Below are 15003 nucleotides of genomic sequence, written 5' to 3' on the forward strand. Positions count from 1 at the left end.
TATGTAATTAAAAACTAAAACTTTTTATTATAAATAATTTTATTTTTNAATATATACCAAGAGACAAATATAAGCAAAAGTTTTCTCTTTTAATTAATCAATTTTTTTCATTAAAATTTAAAAAACGTAACATTTAATAATTTATTATTAAAATATTAATATATTTTTTATTTTTTCTCTATTTTTGTATTTTTTATTTTTATTTATACTTTCATTAAAAATTTAATATATTAATAATTTAAAAAAGTAAACATTATTATGATTAAAATATTAAAATATTGATTTTTTATAATTTATAATAAAATTTTAACTTTTTTATTTTAAATTTTTTTTTCTTTTTTTCTTTCTCCTTTTCGATGTGGCTGGTGTAATGAAACGCTGATCATTCTCTTTTAATAATCATTCTCTTGACAGCTTAAATGCTAATCATGTTGCTGCCTGTTTCCTTTCAATAAGATTAATAACCTCGTGTTTTCAATGTTCTTTTGAGTTTTGCTAATTCCTTTGTTCAATATTTTATATTTGAACAATATTATCAAAGCTCTTAGAATATATATAAATATATATTTATCTCTCTTTGACTTTGCATTTAAAAATCGGTTTTCATGTTTTCTAGTTATTCTTTCCACTTTCCAGGGAAGCTCAAAGAAATTCTTATGTTCTTGCATATCAAGAAAGAATGGATACCATATATTGAAGACTTGATGGTTCGATTATTATGTTCACAGCTTGGGACTTGTATTGAAAATGGGAAAATTTACTGTTCTTGGCCTTGTGTTGGCAGTTCTATGCGTCATAACAGGAGAATGTATTTGTACCGGTGATTCCCATTCGGCAAATTGCTCCAAACCAGACCTAGAAGCTCTTTTTGACTTCGAAAGTGGCCTTAATGATCCTGAAAACAGGCTCTCCTCATGGCAAGGAAGCAACCATTATCAGTGGAATGGAATTGGGCGCAACAATAGCACCGGAGCTGTCATCATGATTGATCTTCAAAATCCTTACCCTTTAAATTCTGAATCTTCAAGCAGGTATGGTTTTTGGAACTTGAGTGGGGATATCAGTCCTTCTTTGCTAAAGCTCAAGTCCTTGCAATATTTGGATTTGAGTTTAAACACCTTCAATGACATCTCAATTCCTGAATTCCTAGGATCATCCTAGAATTTGCCATATCTGAACCTATCAAAAGCTGGATTTACTGGTGTAATTCCAGCAAGTCTTGGAAATCTTTCTAGCTTGCAGTTTCTTGATGTTTCTTCTGAATTTGGGAGCTTAAGCTCGGATAGTCTTGAATGGGTGGCTGGTCCTGTTTCTTTAAAACATCTTGCTATGAATGAAGTTGACCTTTCCATGGTAGGTTCGGGCTTGGTTGGGATGTTGAGTAGGCTTTCATTTCTGAATGAGTTGCACCTTTCAGAATGTCAGATCTCTGGTTCCATTTCATCTTTCAACCCTGTAAACTTAACTTCCCTTTCTGTTCTAGACCTTAGTTTCAACTCCTTTAGTTCAGGGTTCCCTGACTGGGTAGTGAATATTAGTAGCCTTACTTATGTTGATTCAAGCTATTGTGGTCTGGCTGGAAGAATTCCACTTGGTTTCGGTGAACTACCAAATTTGCAATATCTGAATCTTGCTGGAAACTCTAATCTGTCTGCTTGCTGTTATCAACTTTTGAGGAGAAGTTGGAAGAAGATATAAGTTCTCCTTTTTTTTTATTTGGAAAAAAAAAACTGCTGGTGTGTTTTTTGGAAAAAAAAAAAAAAAAGGAAGAAAAAGCTCCTATTTGCAGCTTGTTTTTTAGAAAAATAAGTTAAATCAAAATACACTTAAGTAATTTTTTATACTTTATTTTCATGATTACAGGTTTCGAGGTTAGATCTATGCTCAAGTATTTTTCAAATGATTGTATATAAGCTTCAGATGAAATGAAAAAGATATACCTTCATTCAGTCGTCTATTTCTATTCTCTTATTTCTTCTTCTCTGTTCTTAGCTTTCTCAATTTTTCTTCACTTTTCTGAAACATACAACATGGAATCAGAGCTTCTCCACCTATGACCTTATTGCTAAATCCCATTGTATATTCAGTTTTTTGGTCTGTGTGGAATGTGGTTGAGGTTGGTGGAGAATGCCTGTCTAACGGCATTGCAAATCCAACCCTAGTTCAAATCAAGCAACACTATGAAGAAGTCGCAAAGAGGTATAAGGCACTCTCTTGTCTTCAATTTGCAATTTCAGACACCATAGTTACCAGAACAATGAAAGTCTGGGATACTTTGAGAGAAGAATTTTAGGGAAATGATGAACAAAAATGATGCAGATTTTGAATCTCTCAAGGGAATTTGAGCTTCTGAAAATGAAGGATGGGGAAGGAATACAAGTTTATGCTAGTAAGGTCTTGAGGATTGCTAATTAACTAAGATTTCTGGTTCTTTGTCTTCTTTCGTTTGGTGATGTTTATGCTGAACACGGGGTGAGGTCAGCATGGTTTTGACTTTTTGATTTTGAGAGATTCTGAGTTCTCCCTTACTGATCTGATTGTCTGAAGTGAAGGGCAGGTTGGTATGGTGATATGTGATCGGTAAGCATAGGAAACAAATCTTGGTCTGGTTTCCTGGACTTGCTGATGATTCTGCACTCTCCTCCTTAGAATAGGGTATTTTGACTGGGTTTGGGGGTCATTGTTAATGGATCCCTCTGACGCTAGTGTAGTGATTTGTTTTGTGGTCACTAATAGATTTTTGGAACCAAGAGGCTGTTTAGGGAACAGAGTTACCTTTTCCCTTTGCTCTTGCTGTTATGTTACCTTTTTGATGGGTTATTCCCAGAAGGAATGGAAATTCATACTAATCTTAAAAAAAAAACTCTTTACAAGAGTAATCAAACTATTAATTGCAATTAGGTCTTTAAAGGACTAACCAGATTTAGGAAAAGCATCCACCAAACCAAAATGAACCCCATTTAGCCTAATATAAATGGAAGAAAATACATTCAAAAGTCCTAAAGCTGAATAAATAATAATTGCAATATCTTTGGACTTGTAGCCTGGATGCATAAATCTACTCGCCCACCAACTGGATCAAGAAACCAGAAAATATGAAGGCGAGGAACCAGATATGTGTATTATGTATACATCATTTATTCACAATACAAGAGGCGATCAAGGAGGCAGCAGATTCACATCGCTTGTACTTGATGATATGTAAGCACCAAAAGCTCCTAAGCATTTTGAAAGGTACAATCGAAAGAAATTAGAGATGGTACATGACAGTGATAAGAATTTAGTACATTTACACACCTTTGATTTCTGACAAATAACGGGATCTGAGAACCAGGTCTCATCAATTACCCCATTATCAGCAAGAGGTTTTCCAGTGAACACAACTGCTCCAAGAGAGGACGTTATAATCACTCTTTTGATGGATGGAACTTTTAACACATGATCTAAAAACATTAAGTGTTCCCTTCACTGCGGGATCAATCATTTCAGCCTGGAAATAGAAGTGGACCATTCACCAAATTATCAGGATTCTAGTTTGCCATTGCTTAAGTAAAAAATATCAACAAGTAAAGCCAAATACTGCTGCCAATCAGAATCAAAATCCAAATGATCTACTGTCCTTGTTTCATGCATTTAAAAGCCAGCCAAAATATTGCTAATTACAGCAAAGTTTTGTAAGCAAAGCCAGAGCAAGTTTAGAACATGAACAGTAAGTACAAAGTGCCAGATGAATGTATACTAATCAGTGTTAGTAGCAATTATAATTCTCATAACCAATTGCAAGCATTTTCAAGCTTAACTTGAAGTTCTACAGGCAAGACAAAGGAGAATCACCTGCGGGTTCTCAACATTGTAATAACAAGGAGATGCTGTATGGAAAACACCTATGCATCCATCAACCACGGAATCAAAAGCTCCCTCCTCCAGAAGCTCTGCCTTGAACAAATGAAGCCTTTCATTTGCTCCATCAAGTGCAAGCAAGTGTTCCGTTTTCTTCAGATCATACATGCACAGAAAAAGTTGAATGGAGAAAAAGATTTACATTATAAACATAGTTTTGTATTAAAACCAATTGTCGTAAATTTTTTATAGTTTGGAAGAGTTCACCAAATCTGACCGCTGGTTTATGGGTGATTAGTATCAGAAAAAATGAACTCATTTCTATTTCATCAAGAAAAGACATAATGCTTCAGCTTTAAATAATTTATTTTAGGGCAAAAAGTTGGAAACAAAACCAGCTAGGGAATCCATGACTTTGCATAAAGTTTTTTTTTTTTTTGGTTGCATCTTATCTACTTATCTTATTTTATGAAGCTCCAAAGGATATCCTATTTTCTTGCGTATCAAGAAAATGCAGACTATATATTGAAGAGGTGGTGGTTTCCTTATTATGCTCACATCTTGAGTTCAATAACAATTGTTCCTTGTGTTCGAAATGGAAAAATCCAGGGTTCTTGGCCTTATGTTGGCAGCTCTATGTGTCATAACAAGTGAATATTCTTGTAATGGCTCTGAATCCGACCATGAAGCTCCCTTTGACCTCGGTAATGACCTCAATGATCCTGAAAACAGGTTCTTATGATGGCAAGGAAGCAACTCCTGTCAGTGGCAAGGAATTGATTGCAACAATAATAATGGAGCTGTGATCGTGATTGATCCTCGCAAGTGGTACCCTATAAATTCTGAATCTTCAAGCAGGTATGGTTTTTGGAACTTGACTGGGGATATCAGTCCTTCATTACTAAAACTCAGGTACTTGGAATACTTAGATTCAAGTCTGGACACCTTCAACGAGCTGGACTATATGGAGTTGCTTCACCAAGTCTTGGTAGTCTTTCTAGCTTGCAGCTTCATGATGTCCCTGTGAATTTTGGAGCTTAAGCTTGGATGGTCTTTCATGGGTGGCTAGCTGGCCTTGTTTCTTTAGAACATCTCGATGTGAATGAAGTTGACCTTTCCATGGTAGGTTCTGGCTTGTTGGTTTGGATATGGAATAAACTGTTTGAAAAAATTGGCTGGTGCCTGCCAAAATCCTCAAATGAAGGATTATACCACACTTCATGGTGCCTCTGGGGAACGCTATACAGTACCAAAAAGGAGAATTACCTGTGGATCCTTCACATTGTGATAAAAAGGGAGAAGCCGTATTGAAAACAATCCTTCCATCAACCACAGCATCAAAAGAACTCACATCAAGTAGGTCTGCGTTGGAAAAACTGAAGCTTTTCATTTGCTCCATCAAGTGCAAGCTAGTGTTCCGTTTTCTGTGGATCATGCACGGAATAAGTTGTATGGAAGACATACTTATCTGTAAGACATTTTTGTATTAAATGGGTATTATGTTTTTTAAACTTTGGATAGAGTTCGATATGAGCCAAAGCACACAACTTTCCTCTTGGACATTCCTTAAAGTTTCTACATATGCTTACATCATGTCTTCAAGTTCCAACCTAATCTGGTGATACAAAATGAAGGGGGGCAGGGCAACCTTCTCCAAGGACTAAAAGTCAATAGGCAATCAACATGAACATGTTTATTGTATGTATCCCAACTTACAGCAAACTATTACAAGCTTACAACTAAACATTACAAGCACTTGAACAGCTGCCAACACAGCAGATATGACATTCAGAATGATGAACTAAAGCTAAAAAGGGGTGCACCCAGTTATTGATAGTAATGTCCTAGACTAGCTGACACATGCCATGATTCAGACGCTAAAGAAGTTCTTCTCCTTCAAGCTTTCAACTGTATCCTTTATACTCACCTCCGTAGGGGTAAAATTAACACCTAGACTTTTCGCTCTGTCCTTGGACACCTGAAACACTGGCATACCTACCTTCTCATCCGCACATCTGCCAAAATTATTAGCTCCTGTTAATAACACTTAAAAATGGGGGTCAGAGTTGCAAAAATGCTTCCCTGACACCAACATGGGGGCTACTGATATAGAAATAAATCAGACAAGGTAATAGAGTCTGTAAATCAGATCTTAATTACTGAGATTGGCCTCCAAAAACAGAAAAAAGAACAAAAGCAAAAGCAAAAAGGTTTAAAACTTTCCTGTTGAGCACAAATAGATAGGACATGTCCTCATTTAAGAACCTAAATGTCTTTAGATGTAGCCTTTCACAAAAAAAAAAGGGGTCTTTAGATCTAGAAAACAGGCATTGGATGACAATGCAAAATCCATGGAACAAAATGAATCAAAGTACAATTTGTAATGCACAAAAGGAAGAGTTGATACATAATTGAAACTTAGTTTCTTCTGCCGATGATCAGAAGCTTACATGCAACAAATTCATATCCTTGAAACTTACCTTTCAGGAAGTCTAAGAGCAGGGTAAAGCTCACGTAAAGCCTGCACAATTTCTGAACAGTGCATAACTCTCTCAACTAAAAGGTATCTTCCACAAGCTGAAGAATTCTCATATGCTAGTATATGTGCGTTTGCAACATCTCTAACGTCTATCAATCTATAACTTGTATTTGGAAATGTTTCAGCACCTGCATCAAACAAAGGCAATGTTCAGGAGGAAGAGTTAGGCAGGCTTGTCAGCAGAACAGGAAAATATCAGAGATTCAGTTAAGTGTTATCTATGAATTGTATTTGAACTGATTACTTTATGTTTGCGAAAAACTGCTCCATAAGAGAATTATTCAAGTATTCTACTTCTTCTTTCTTAAAGTCTTTTTTATTTTTTATTCTCCTGTAACAAGAGTCACCATTTCTTTTGAACACATAGAATATTACAGATCCAAGCAAAGAGACATGCAACTTTAGTTATTGCAAAAATGACAAAATGATTGACAATGGAGCAGAATGACAATGCATTTCAATACCATTAATTAAAGAAAGTTTTGAACAAGCAAATATAACCACTTTGACTATTGTTACTCAAACAGTCTGGACCCTGAATTTACACAAATTTGGCGAGCAAGTAAATCATTTGCTATTTGCCACCTCTTCCTCAAAGTTTCATCCAAATCACCTATAAAACTCAAACTTTTAAGAAACAATAAGTGAATAACCCTTCATGTATTGATGGCTTGACAATTCTCATTATCTATTTTACACTTTTTGTCACACTGCTAATTAAAATGCTTGGTTCATATTATAAGTGTCAGCAGTGTGAAATGATATATGTACACACCCTTTTTGCTCAAGCTTTAGAAATTCATCTTAGACTTAGAACATTGTTGACTCAATTTTTCTTTTCTAAAAACAGTTCTTCTTACAGTTTATTTTTGAGTTCATTTACGCAGTTTTTTCTTGCATTAATGTTTGAGTGCTGCTTTTTTGTACTAAAACAAGACATAACTAAAGCAAATGGTGAGCAAGAGAAATAAAATCTTAATTCAGAATGCAATATTCTCTTCTAAGGTCACTTTAGCAGCAATAATTGTTAAAAGAACAACATCCTCTCTGCTAAAGCTGGTTGGTGAGTACCATTTATAAGCTTCAATATTGGCTCCACACTTGTATTAATGGTCGGCTGTAAGAGAGGCCCAATCACCAATCCTGGGTTTACCGTAACCATGTGAATTCCATTCTCTTTTGCATACTTCCAAGCAGCCTCCTCAGCTAACGTCTTAGAAAGCATATACCAAAGCTGATGACAAACAAAAGAAAAAAATGATAAACGAAAGATTATGTATTGCCTGAACATTGTCCTTTCTGCAGCAATAAGGAAGGAATTCAGCATGTAATTCTGTTGTTAAAAGAAGAATGGAATTAAGCATCATATCACAATCTTAACCCTCAATTCCCCCAGAATGAAAATCATAATAGAAGCAGGATAGGAAAAAGGAGTTAATAATCATTAAAATCAAAGGGTTGCAGTTAGATCAGAAGAATAAAATAATTCTTTAATGCATAGAAGAAAAGAATACAGTCAAGATATTTGAATTTAAGCATTTCAATAATGATGCTTGCTTTCAGGCTTTGCCAATTTTCAGATCCAGACACAGATTATAAACGGTAAAGTTCCTAAAACCTCGCAAGTATAATTCAGACATCTTGCACTAGTAACCCTGAACTAATAAACCAACTACTCTATAGAAAGACAATTGATGAGCCAGTGGATAAAAGACAAGGAAGAAAAAAGAACAAAAGGAAATGTGTACATATGATATCAAAAAAATACAAGACTAGATCCAAACTCTTGTTTAAATAAACAGCATCATGTTATTTGGTAATTTAATAAAAATAATACACTTAAAGCTCCTCATCTTTTGAATAGAGATGTATGCTATACAAGCTAGTACATTCGCATACCTTTGATTTCTCACAAAAAGTGGGATTAGAGAACCAAGTCTCATCAACCAAAACATCAGGGCCAAGAGGCCTTCCATTAAAAATAACAGCTACAATTGAGGATGTTATAACCACCCGTTTAATAGATGGAACTTTAGCACATGACCTAAGAACATTAAGTGTTCCCTTCACAGCTGGATCAATCATTTCAGCCTGTTACAGAAGTGGCAGAGAATGCATCAATTATCAGGTTTCTATTGCAGCATTAAGTAATTGAAAATATGAGCATCAAAATCTACACCAGCCAATCAGAACCAAAATCCAGACAATACACATGTTTGTTTCTTTTCCCATTTGCAACTTGATTCAAAAGGCAAGTAAGATACAGTTGCTGCTTACAGCAAAGATTTTCAAGCAAAAACAGAGCAAGATTAAAAGATTAACAGTTAGTATGAACTACAAATAAGAAATTCAGAGAACATTAATGAGCCTAAAAACCACAACTTTTAGAAAAGGGTGGTGGGATCTAAACGAATCTATACAAGAACAAACTTGTAGGAGAAAACAATATTGAACTATATAGCAGATGAGCCGATTTATTACTACTGTTTATCTGTAAGAACAATTATGAACTGCACACAACCTCTTCATGAGCATCCCCAAAAATCAAAAACCACATAAAGAATTAAAATGTTAGTACTTAAGTGCAAATATATATACACACACACACACACATACTAGACATGAAAATATGCAATGAGAGAGCAAGAAAAGTACCTGAGGATCCTTGACATCGAGATAAAAAGGAGATGCTGTGTGGAAAACTCCTACGCATCCATCAACTACTGAATCAAAAGCTCCCTCGTCCAGTAGCTCTGCCTTGAACAAATGGAGCCTCTCCTTTGCTCCATCAAGTGCAACTAAGTGTTCTGTTTTCTTTGGATTGCCTATAAGTAAGTGTATGAAACAGTTACTTACATGGGAAGAAGTATCTATCTCGCAACTAGATTGTATTATTCATCTATTGCAAAAACTGCTAATTTACATATCTTTCGTAGACTTCAGCTATCTACTGAACCTAAAATCCAAATATATTAGCTGAACCATGGGTGATCAGCAAAAGATAGTAATAAATAGAACTGCATTTCAACACAAAGACATCACAAAAATAATATGGCAATACCAAGACATTACAGATAAAAAAAATGGGGATGGGGGAAACAGCATGAAATTTTCCAGAAGGCCAATGATATAACATACGAAAAAAGGAACGACACACAGAAAGATCAATAATTTTTTTCAAACAAATAAAGAAAGGCTAATTTACTTCTCAAGAATTATAATCAAGAGAAGGTTTCTTCATCCATAATTATAACAACCCAGATACGTTACAAGATAGAAAGCCAAATATTCATAGTTTTTCACTTCTTTCATTGATCAAAATCACTTTTAAAAAAAAAAATTAAATTTGGGAAATAGAGTATCCTATGAAGTCAAGAAAAAGTAATATTTGCGATTAGATTCTCCATAACTAATAAAGAGCCTGAAATTCACAGCTTTCACTTCTTTAAGTGCTCAAAGTCACTTAAAAAAAATAAAACAAATTGAAACCTAACAGAAAAGTATCCCATGAAGCCAAGAACCTTAACAGCAAATCATCAAAAACAAACATTATCATGACAAGAAGAAAATTATTCATATGTCTAAGATATACGCAAGAATCGAAAACATTAAGAATGCAAGTAAGCATTAAGATTGAAGGATGGAAAAAGGTTAGTAATTAGTTTAGGTAGTTACCACTTAGCACCGACTTGGGTCACGAACAGTGGCTTTGACAGTGTAACCACGTTGGAGTAAAAACTTAACCAGCCATGAAGCTATGTAACCTGATGCTCCCGTTACACACACCACCTTGCCTGTTCCACTCATCTCTCTCTTGTTCCTTTGTGACAGTGAGACTGAGGGAGAGTTTTTTATTCCGATTAAAGAAAAATCTAGACCGACCGTTTTGCCCTTTCTTGGTGTAACTTTCGAAAAAGAAAAAACCAAATCAGAACACGTAAATATTAAGACTTTCAATGGCAAACTACAATTTACTCTATATGTTGGTTAAGTACGGTTTGGCTGTTAAACTTTTTGGTTATAAATATACTATATAGGGAGAATTGATCATATAAATTATCTCAGAAAATGAAAGGTGAAGGACTAGGCATAGGATCCTATTCCTATTTATGCAAGAAACTCAATGATGATCACATGATTTTGCTTGTTAGCTTGCTGGAGTCAACGCTACAAGACAAGCAAGAGGTTGCTTTAGTCGTACCCAAATTTCCCGACATTGTGCAACTGATGACATTCGATTTCTGTCCTTTGAAACCGAGTTGTTAACCCAACAAAAACTCCTGACAGCTTAAATGCTAAGCATGTTGCTGCCTGTTTCCTTTTAATAAGATTAATAACCTCGGATTTTCAACGTTCTTTTGAGTGTTTCAAATTACTTTGTTCAATATTTTATATTTGAACACCATTATCAAAGCTCCTATAATATATATAAATATATATAGCTCTTTGACTTTGCATTAAAAAAAGGTTTTCTTTCCGCTTTCCAGTGAAGCTCAAAGAAATTCTTATGTTCTTGCATATCAAGAAAAGAATGAAGACCATATATTGAAGAGCTGATGGTTCAATTATTATGTTCACAGCTTGAGACTTGCATTGAAAATGGGACAATTTACTGTTCTTGGCCTTGTGTTGGCAGTTCTATGTGTCATAACAGGAGAGTATATTTGTACCGGTGATTCCCACCTGGCAAATTGCTCCAAACCAGACCTAGAAGCTCTTTTTGACTTCAAAAGTGGCCTTAATGATCCTGAAAACAGGCTCTCCTCATGGCAAGGAAGCAACTGTTGTCAGTGGAACGGAATTGGGTGCAACAATAGTACTGGAGCTGTCATCATGATTGATCTGCACAATCCTTACCCTATAAATTCTGAATCTTCAAGCAGGTATGGTTTTTGGAACTTGAGTGGGGATATCAGTCCTTCTTTGCTAAAGCTCAAGTCCTTGCAATATTTGGATTTGAGTCTAAACACCTTCAATGACATCTCAATTCCTGAATTCCTAGGATCATCCAAGAATTTGCGATATCTGAACCTATCAAAAGCTGGATTTACTGGTGTAATTCCAGCAAGTCTTGGAAATCTTTCTAGCTTGCAGTTTCTTGATGTTTCTTCTGAATTTGGGAGCTTAAGCTCGGATAGTCTTGAATGGGTGGCTGGTCTTGTTTCTTTAAAACATCTTGCTATGAATAACGTTAACCTTTCCCTGGTAGGTTCGGGCTTGGTTGGGATGTTGAGTAGGCTTTCATTTCTAAATGAGTTGCACCTTTCAGAATGTCAGATCTTTGGCTCCATTTCATCTCTCAACCCTGTAAACTTAACTTCCCTTTCTGTTCTAGACCTTAGTTTCAACTCCTTTAGTTCAGGGTTCCCTGACTGGGTAGTGAATATTAGCAGCCTTACTTATGTTGATTTAAGCTATTGTGGTCTGGCTGGAAGAATTCCACTTGGTTTTGGTGAACTACCAAATTTGCTATATCTGAATCTTGCTGGAAACTCTAATCTGTCTGCTAGTTGCTATCAACTATTGAGGAGAAGTTGGAAGAAGATAGAAGTTCTCAATTTAGCTTCAAATAAAATTCATGGTAAGCTCCCTGCTTCCATTGGAAACATGGCATCTCTCACAAACTTTGATCTGTTTGACAATAATGTTGAGGGTGGGATCCCAAGCTCCATTGGTAAACTTTGTAGTTTAAAGTCATTTGATTTGTCAGGCAATAACCTGACTGGCAGTTTGCCCCAGTTCCTTGAAGGAGTACAGAATTGTGTTTCAAATATGCCTTTGCCTAATTTGATGTATTTGAGACTGAGCAACAACCATTTGGTTGGCACATTGCCAGAATGGATAGGCCAGCTTCAAAATCTAATAGAGCTCAGTCTGAACTACAATTTGCTTGAAGGTTCTATCCCTGCTTCTTTAGGCCAACTGTCAAACCTTGCTGATCTTGGTCTTGGAGGCAATGAACTAAATGGTACTGTCCCAGATTCTTTTGGGCTACTATCCGGTTTGTCTACCTTCGATGTTTCTTCAAATCATTTGACAGGTTTTATATCTGAAGCTCATTTTTCAAAGCTAAGTAAGCTGAAGATATTACATCTGTCTGCCAATTCTTTGGTTGTTAATGTCAGTTCCGATTGGATCCCACCATTCCAAGTCCGCAATCTAGATATGGGTTCTTGCTATCTGGGTCCTTCCTTTCCAACTTGGCTTAGATCTCAAAAGGAGGTCAAGTTTCTAGATTTCTCAAATGCTAGCATTTCAGGATCCTTCCCAAACTGGTTCTGGGATATTTCTGGCAACCTATCATTGTTGAATGTTTCTTTCAATCAGTTACAAGGTCAGCTACCAAATCCTTTAAATGTTGCTCCCTTTGCAGATGTTGATTTCAGCTCGAACCTTTTTGAAGGACCGATACCTGTTCCAACTGTAGAGATTGAGTTGCTAGATCTCTCTAACAATCAACTCTCTGGTCCTATCCCACAGAATATGAGTGAATCCATGCCAAACTTGATCTTTCTCTCTCTTTCCAGTAACCAATTAACAGGAGGAATCCCGAATACCATAGGAGAAATGCTCTCTCTTCAAGTCATTGATCTTTCAAGGAACAAATTAGATGGAAGCATTCCTCCAAGCATTGGGAATTGTTCTTACCTAAAGGTTCTAGACCTTAGAAACAACAATCTCTCAGGTGTAATCCCTGATACTTTAGGTCAGTTACTACAACTTCAGTCTTTGCATCTAAACAACAACAACCTCACAGGAAGCATCCCTCCATCTTTTAAAAGTTTATCAAGTTTAGAAACATTGGATCTTGGAAATAACAGCTTATTTGGCAGCATTCCCCTGTGGATAGGAGATGGCTTTCCAGCTCTCAGAATACTCAGTTTACGATCAAATGTTTTTTCAGGTGAAATCCCCTCCAAGATCTCAAATTTGAGTTCATTGCAAATCCTGGACCTGGCAGAAAACAATTTGACAGGTACCATTCCGGCAAGCCTTGGTGATCTTAAAGCAATTGCAAAAGAGCAAAACATAATCCAATACCTACTCTATGGGAAGTACAGAGGCCTGTATTATGAAGAAAGCTCGATTATAGTTCTAAAGGGTCAAACTCTAAAGTTCACCAAGACTCTTTCCCTTGTCACAAGCATTGATCTCTCTGGAAATAAGCTAAATGGGGATTTTCCAGAAGCATTAACAAAACTCTCAGGTTTGGTTGTTTTGAACCTATCAAGAAACCATATCACTGGTGACATTCCGGGAAATATCTCAGATTTGCAGCAATTATCATCGCTTGACCTTTCGAGTAATAATCTCTCAGGTGCAATCCCATCAGGATTGTCTTCACTATCATTTTTGGCTTATTTGAATCTATCTAACAATTATTTCTCAGGAGCCATCCCTTATGTGGGGCATCTGACAACTTTTGATGCATCATCTTTTAGTGGAAACCAGGGTCTCTGTGGGGCTCCACTTACCATTAAGTGTGAAAACAATGGTTTTGACAGAGGAGGGACTGTTGAAGGTGGAAGTGGTGAAGAAATCATAGATCAGTGGTTTTATTTGAGTGTTGGATTGGGATTTGCTGCTGGGATTCTGGTTCCTTTGCTTATTATATCAACTAGAAAACCTTGGGTTGATTCCTACTTTGGCCTTGTGGAGAAAATTATTGACATATCAGGATTGAGCAACATAGCAACTGAACGTCACAAGAATGGGAATGTTCGCAGAAATTAACTTAAATCCCTGTTAATTTCCTCTCCTTTCATTAATAAATTGTAAAACTCATTTTTATTACTATTTATTGGAGATTAATCTTTTTCTGTGTGCATGGAAGATCGAAATCATACCCTAATCTCATTCACAGAATTTGCCGCACAAAATGCATAAAATCATTAGTTGCTCAAGATTATATAAAGTTGAAAGCAATGAAAGATGTTTACACACTTGTAAGTTGTTACTAATTAATGAAGATGAACCTACATTTTTATGCATGGAAGATGAACTAAAATAGCACTACTAGTCATTAATACAAGCTTGTATGAAAATCTTGTGCAGCAACCATTGGACTGATTTTCCAGCAAACAACTTCATCCCCTCATCTTGCCCTTCGATGCACAAAGGACGGTGAAATAATAAGTTAAAAGTAATGCTAATACTTATATGAATTAATTAATCACAGCTTTCCAAAGATGATTACACTATTTCTAATCTTACCTATTCTTTGCAGTAATTACAATATAGCTAGGTGAAGACCAGACTCCCCCCTGTATGTTATTGCTTGAGACCCCTGGCTTCATCATATTATTATGATACTACTATGGCATTTAGTATATGAATTCAATAAAATTTTAGTATGCTTGAGTATTTTCATGTATATGTATGAATACGTGAGAAGTGGTCCAATGTCCAAACTATCATTGGAAAACACCAAAAAGTACGAAGAAAGAAGCAGATGTTACCAATGTAAGGCTGTGGCCAAGCCTCAAGTCCTCAACCTTTCACGCGGGTCCCAACCAACTTTTTCAACTTACCGTTATCTCCCACTACCCGCCAGCCAGCTTTCTAACTCATGAAAAATATGGAACAGTGCTGAAGAAACAAACACACACCCAACAAAAAGAAAA

At 35.9% G+C, this 15003-nt stretch overlaps 3 protein-coding genes across 5 annotated transcripts; 2 read left to right on the plus strand and 1 right to left on the minus strand.

The window, feature by feature from the left end:
- Positions 567-5183, plus strand: LOC18599553 (probably inactive leucine-rich repeat receptor-like protein kinase At5g06940). Of its 2 annotated transcripts, none has more exons than XM_018121487.1 (2): positions 567-1012; positions 4680-5183. In XM_018121487.1, exons 1-2 carry the CDS (start codon positions 748-750, stop codon positions 4865-4867), a joined length of 453 nt encoding a protein of 150 aa, XP_017976976.1. In that variant the 5' UTR covers positions 567-747; the 3' UTR covers positions 4868-5183. The 2 variants fall into 2 exon arrangements, with proteins under 2 accessions (XP_017976976.1, XP_017976977.1); XM_018121488.1 differs by lacking the exon at positions 4680-5183 and adding an exon at positions 1864-1957 and having other exon boundaries at positions 568-1031.
- On the minus strand, positions 5371-10298 carry LOC18599556 (cinnamoyl-CoA reductase 1). Its single transcript, XM_007029570.2, has 6 exons — positions 10069-10298; positions 9035-9204; positions 8279-8470; positions 7451-7613; positions 6321-6507; positions 5371-5855 (listed from the first exon to the last, which is right to left on the minus strand). Exons 1-6 carry the CDS (start codon positions 10184-10186, stop codon positions 5711-5713), a joined length of 975 nt encoding a protein of 324 aa, XP_007029632.2. The 5' UTR covers positions 10187-10298; the 3' UTR covers positions 5371-5710.
- Positions 10877-14199, plus strand: LOC18599557 (receptor-like protein 12). 2 transcript variants are annotated; one of them, XM_018120811.1, is made up of 2 exons: positions 10877-13085; positions 13284-14199. In XM_018120811.1, exons 1-2 carry the CDS (start codon positions 10979-10981, stop codon positions 14111-14113), a joined length of 2937 nt encoding a protein of 978 aa, XP_017976300.1. In that variant the 5' UTR covers positions 10877-10978; the 3' UTR covers positions 14114-14199. The 2 variants fall into 2 exon arrangements, with proteins under 2 accessions (XP_017976300.1, XP_007029633.2); XM_007029571.2 differs by having other exon boundaries at positions 10877-14199.

Source organism: Theobroma cacao, chromosome 5 (genome assembly GCF_000208745.1).
Source record: "Theobroma cacao cultivar B97-61/B2 chromosome 5, Criollo_cocoa_genome_V2, whole genome shotgun sequence".
In the NCBI taxonomy this organism is placed as follows: Eukaryota; Viridiplantae; Streptophyta; class Magnoliopsida; order Malvales; family Malvaceae; genus Theobroma; species Theobroma cacao.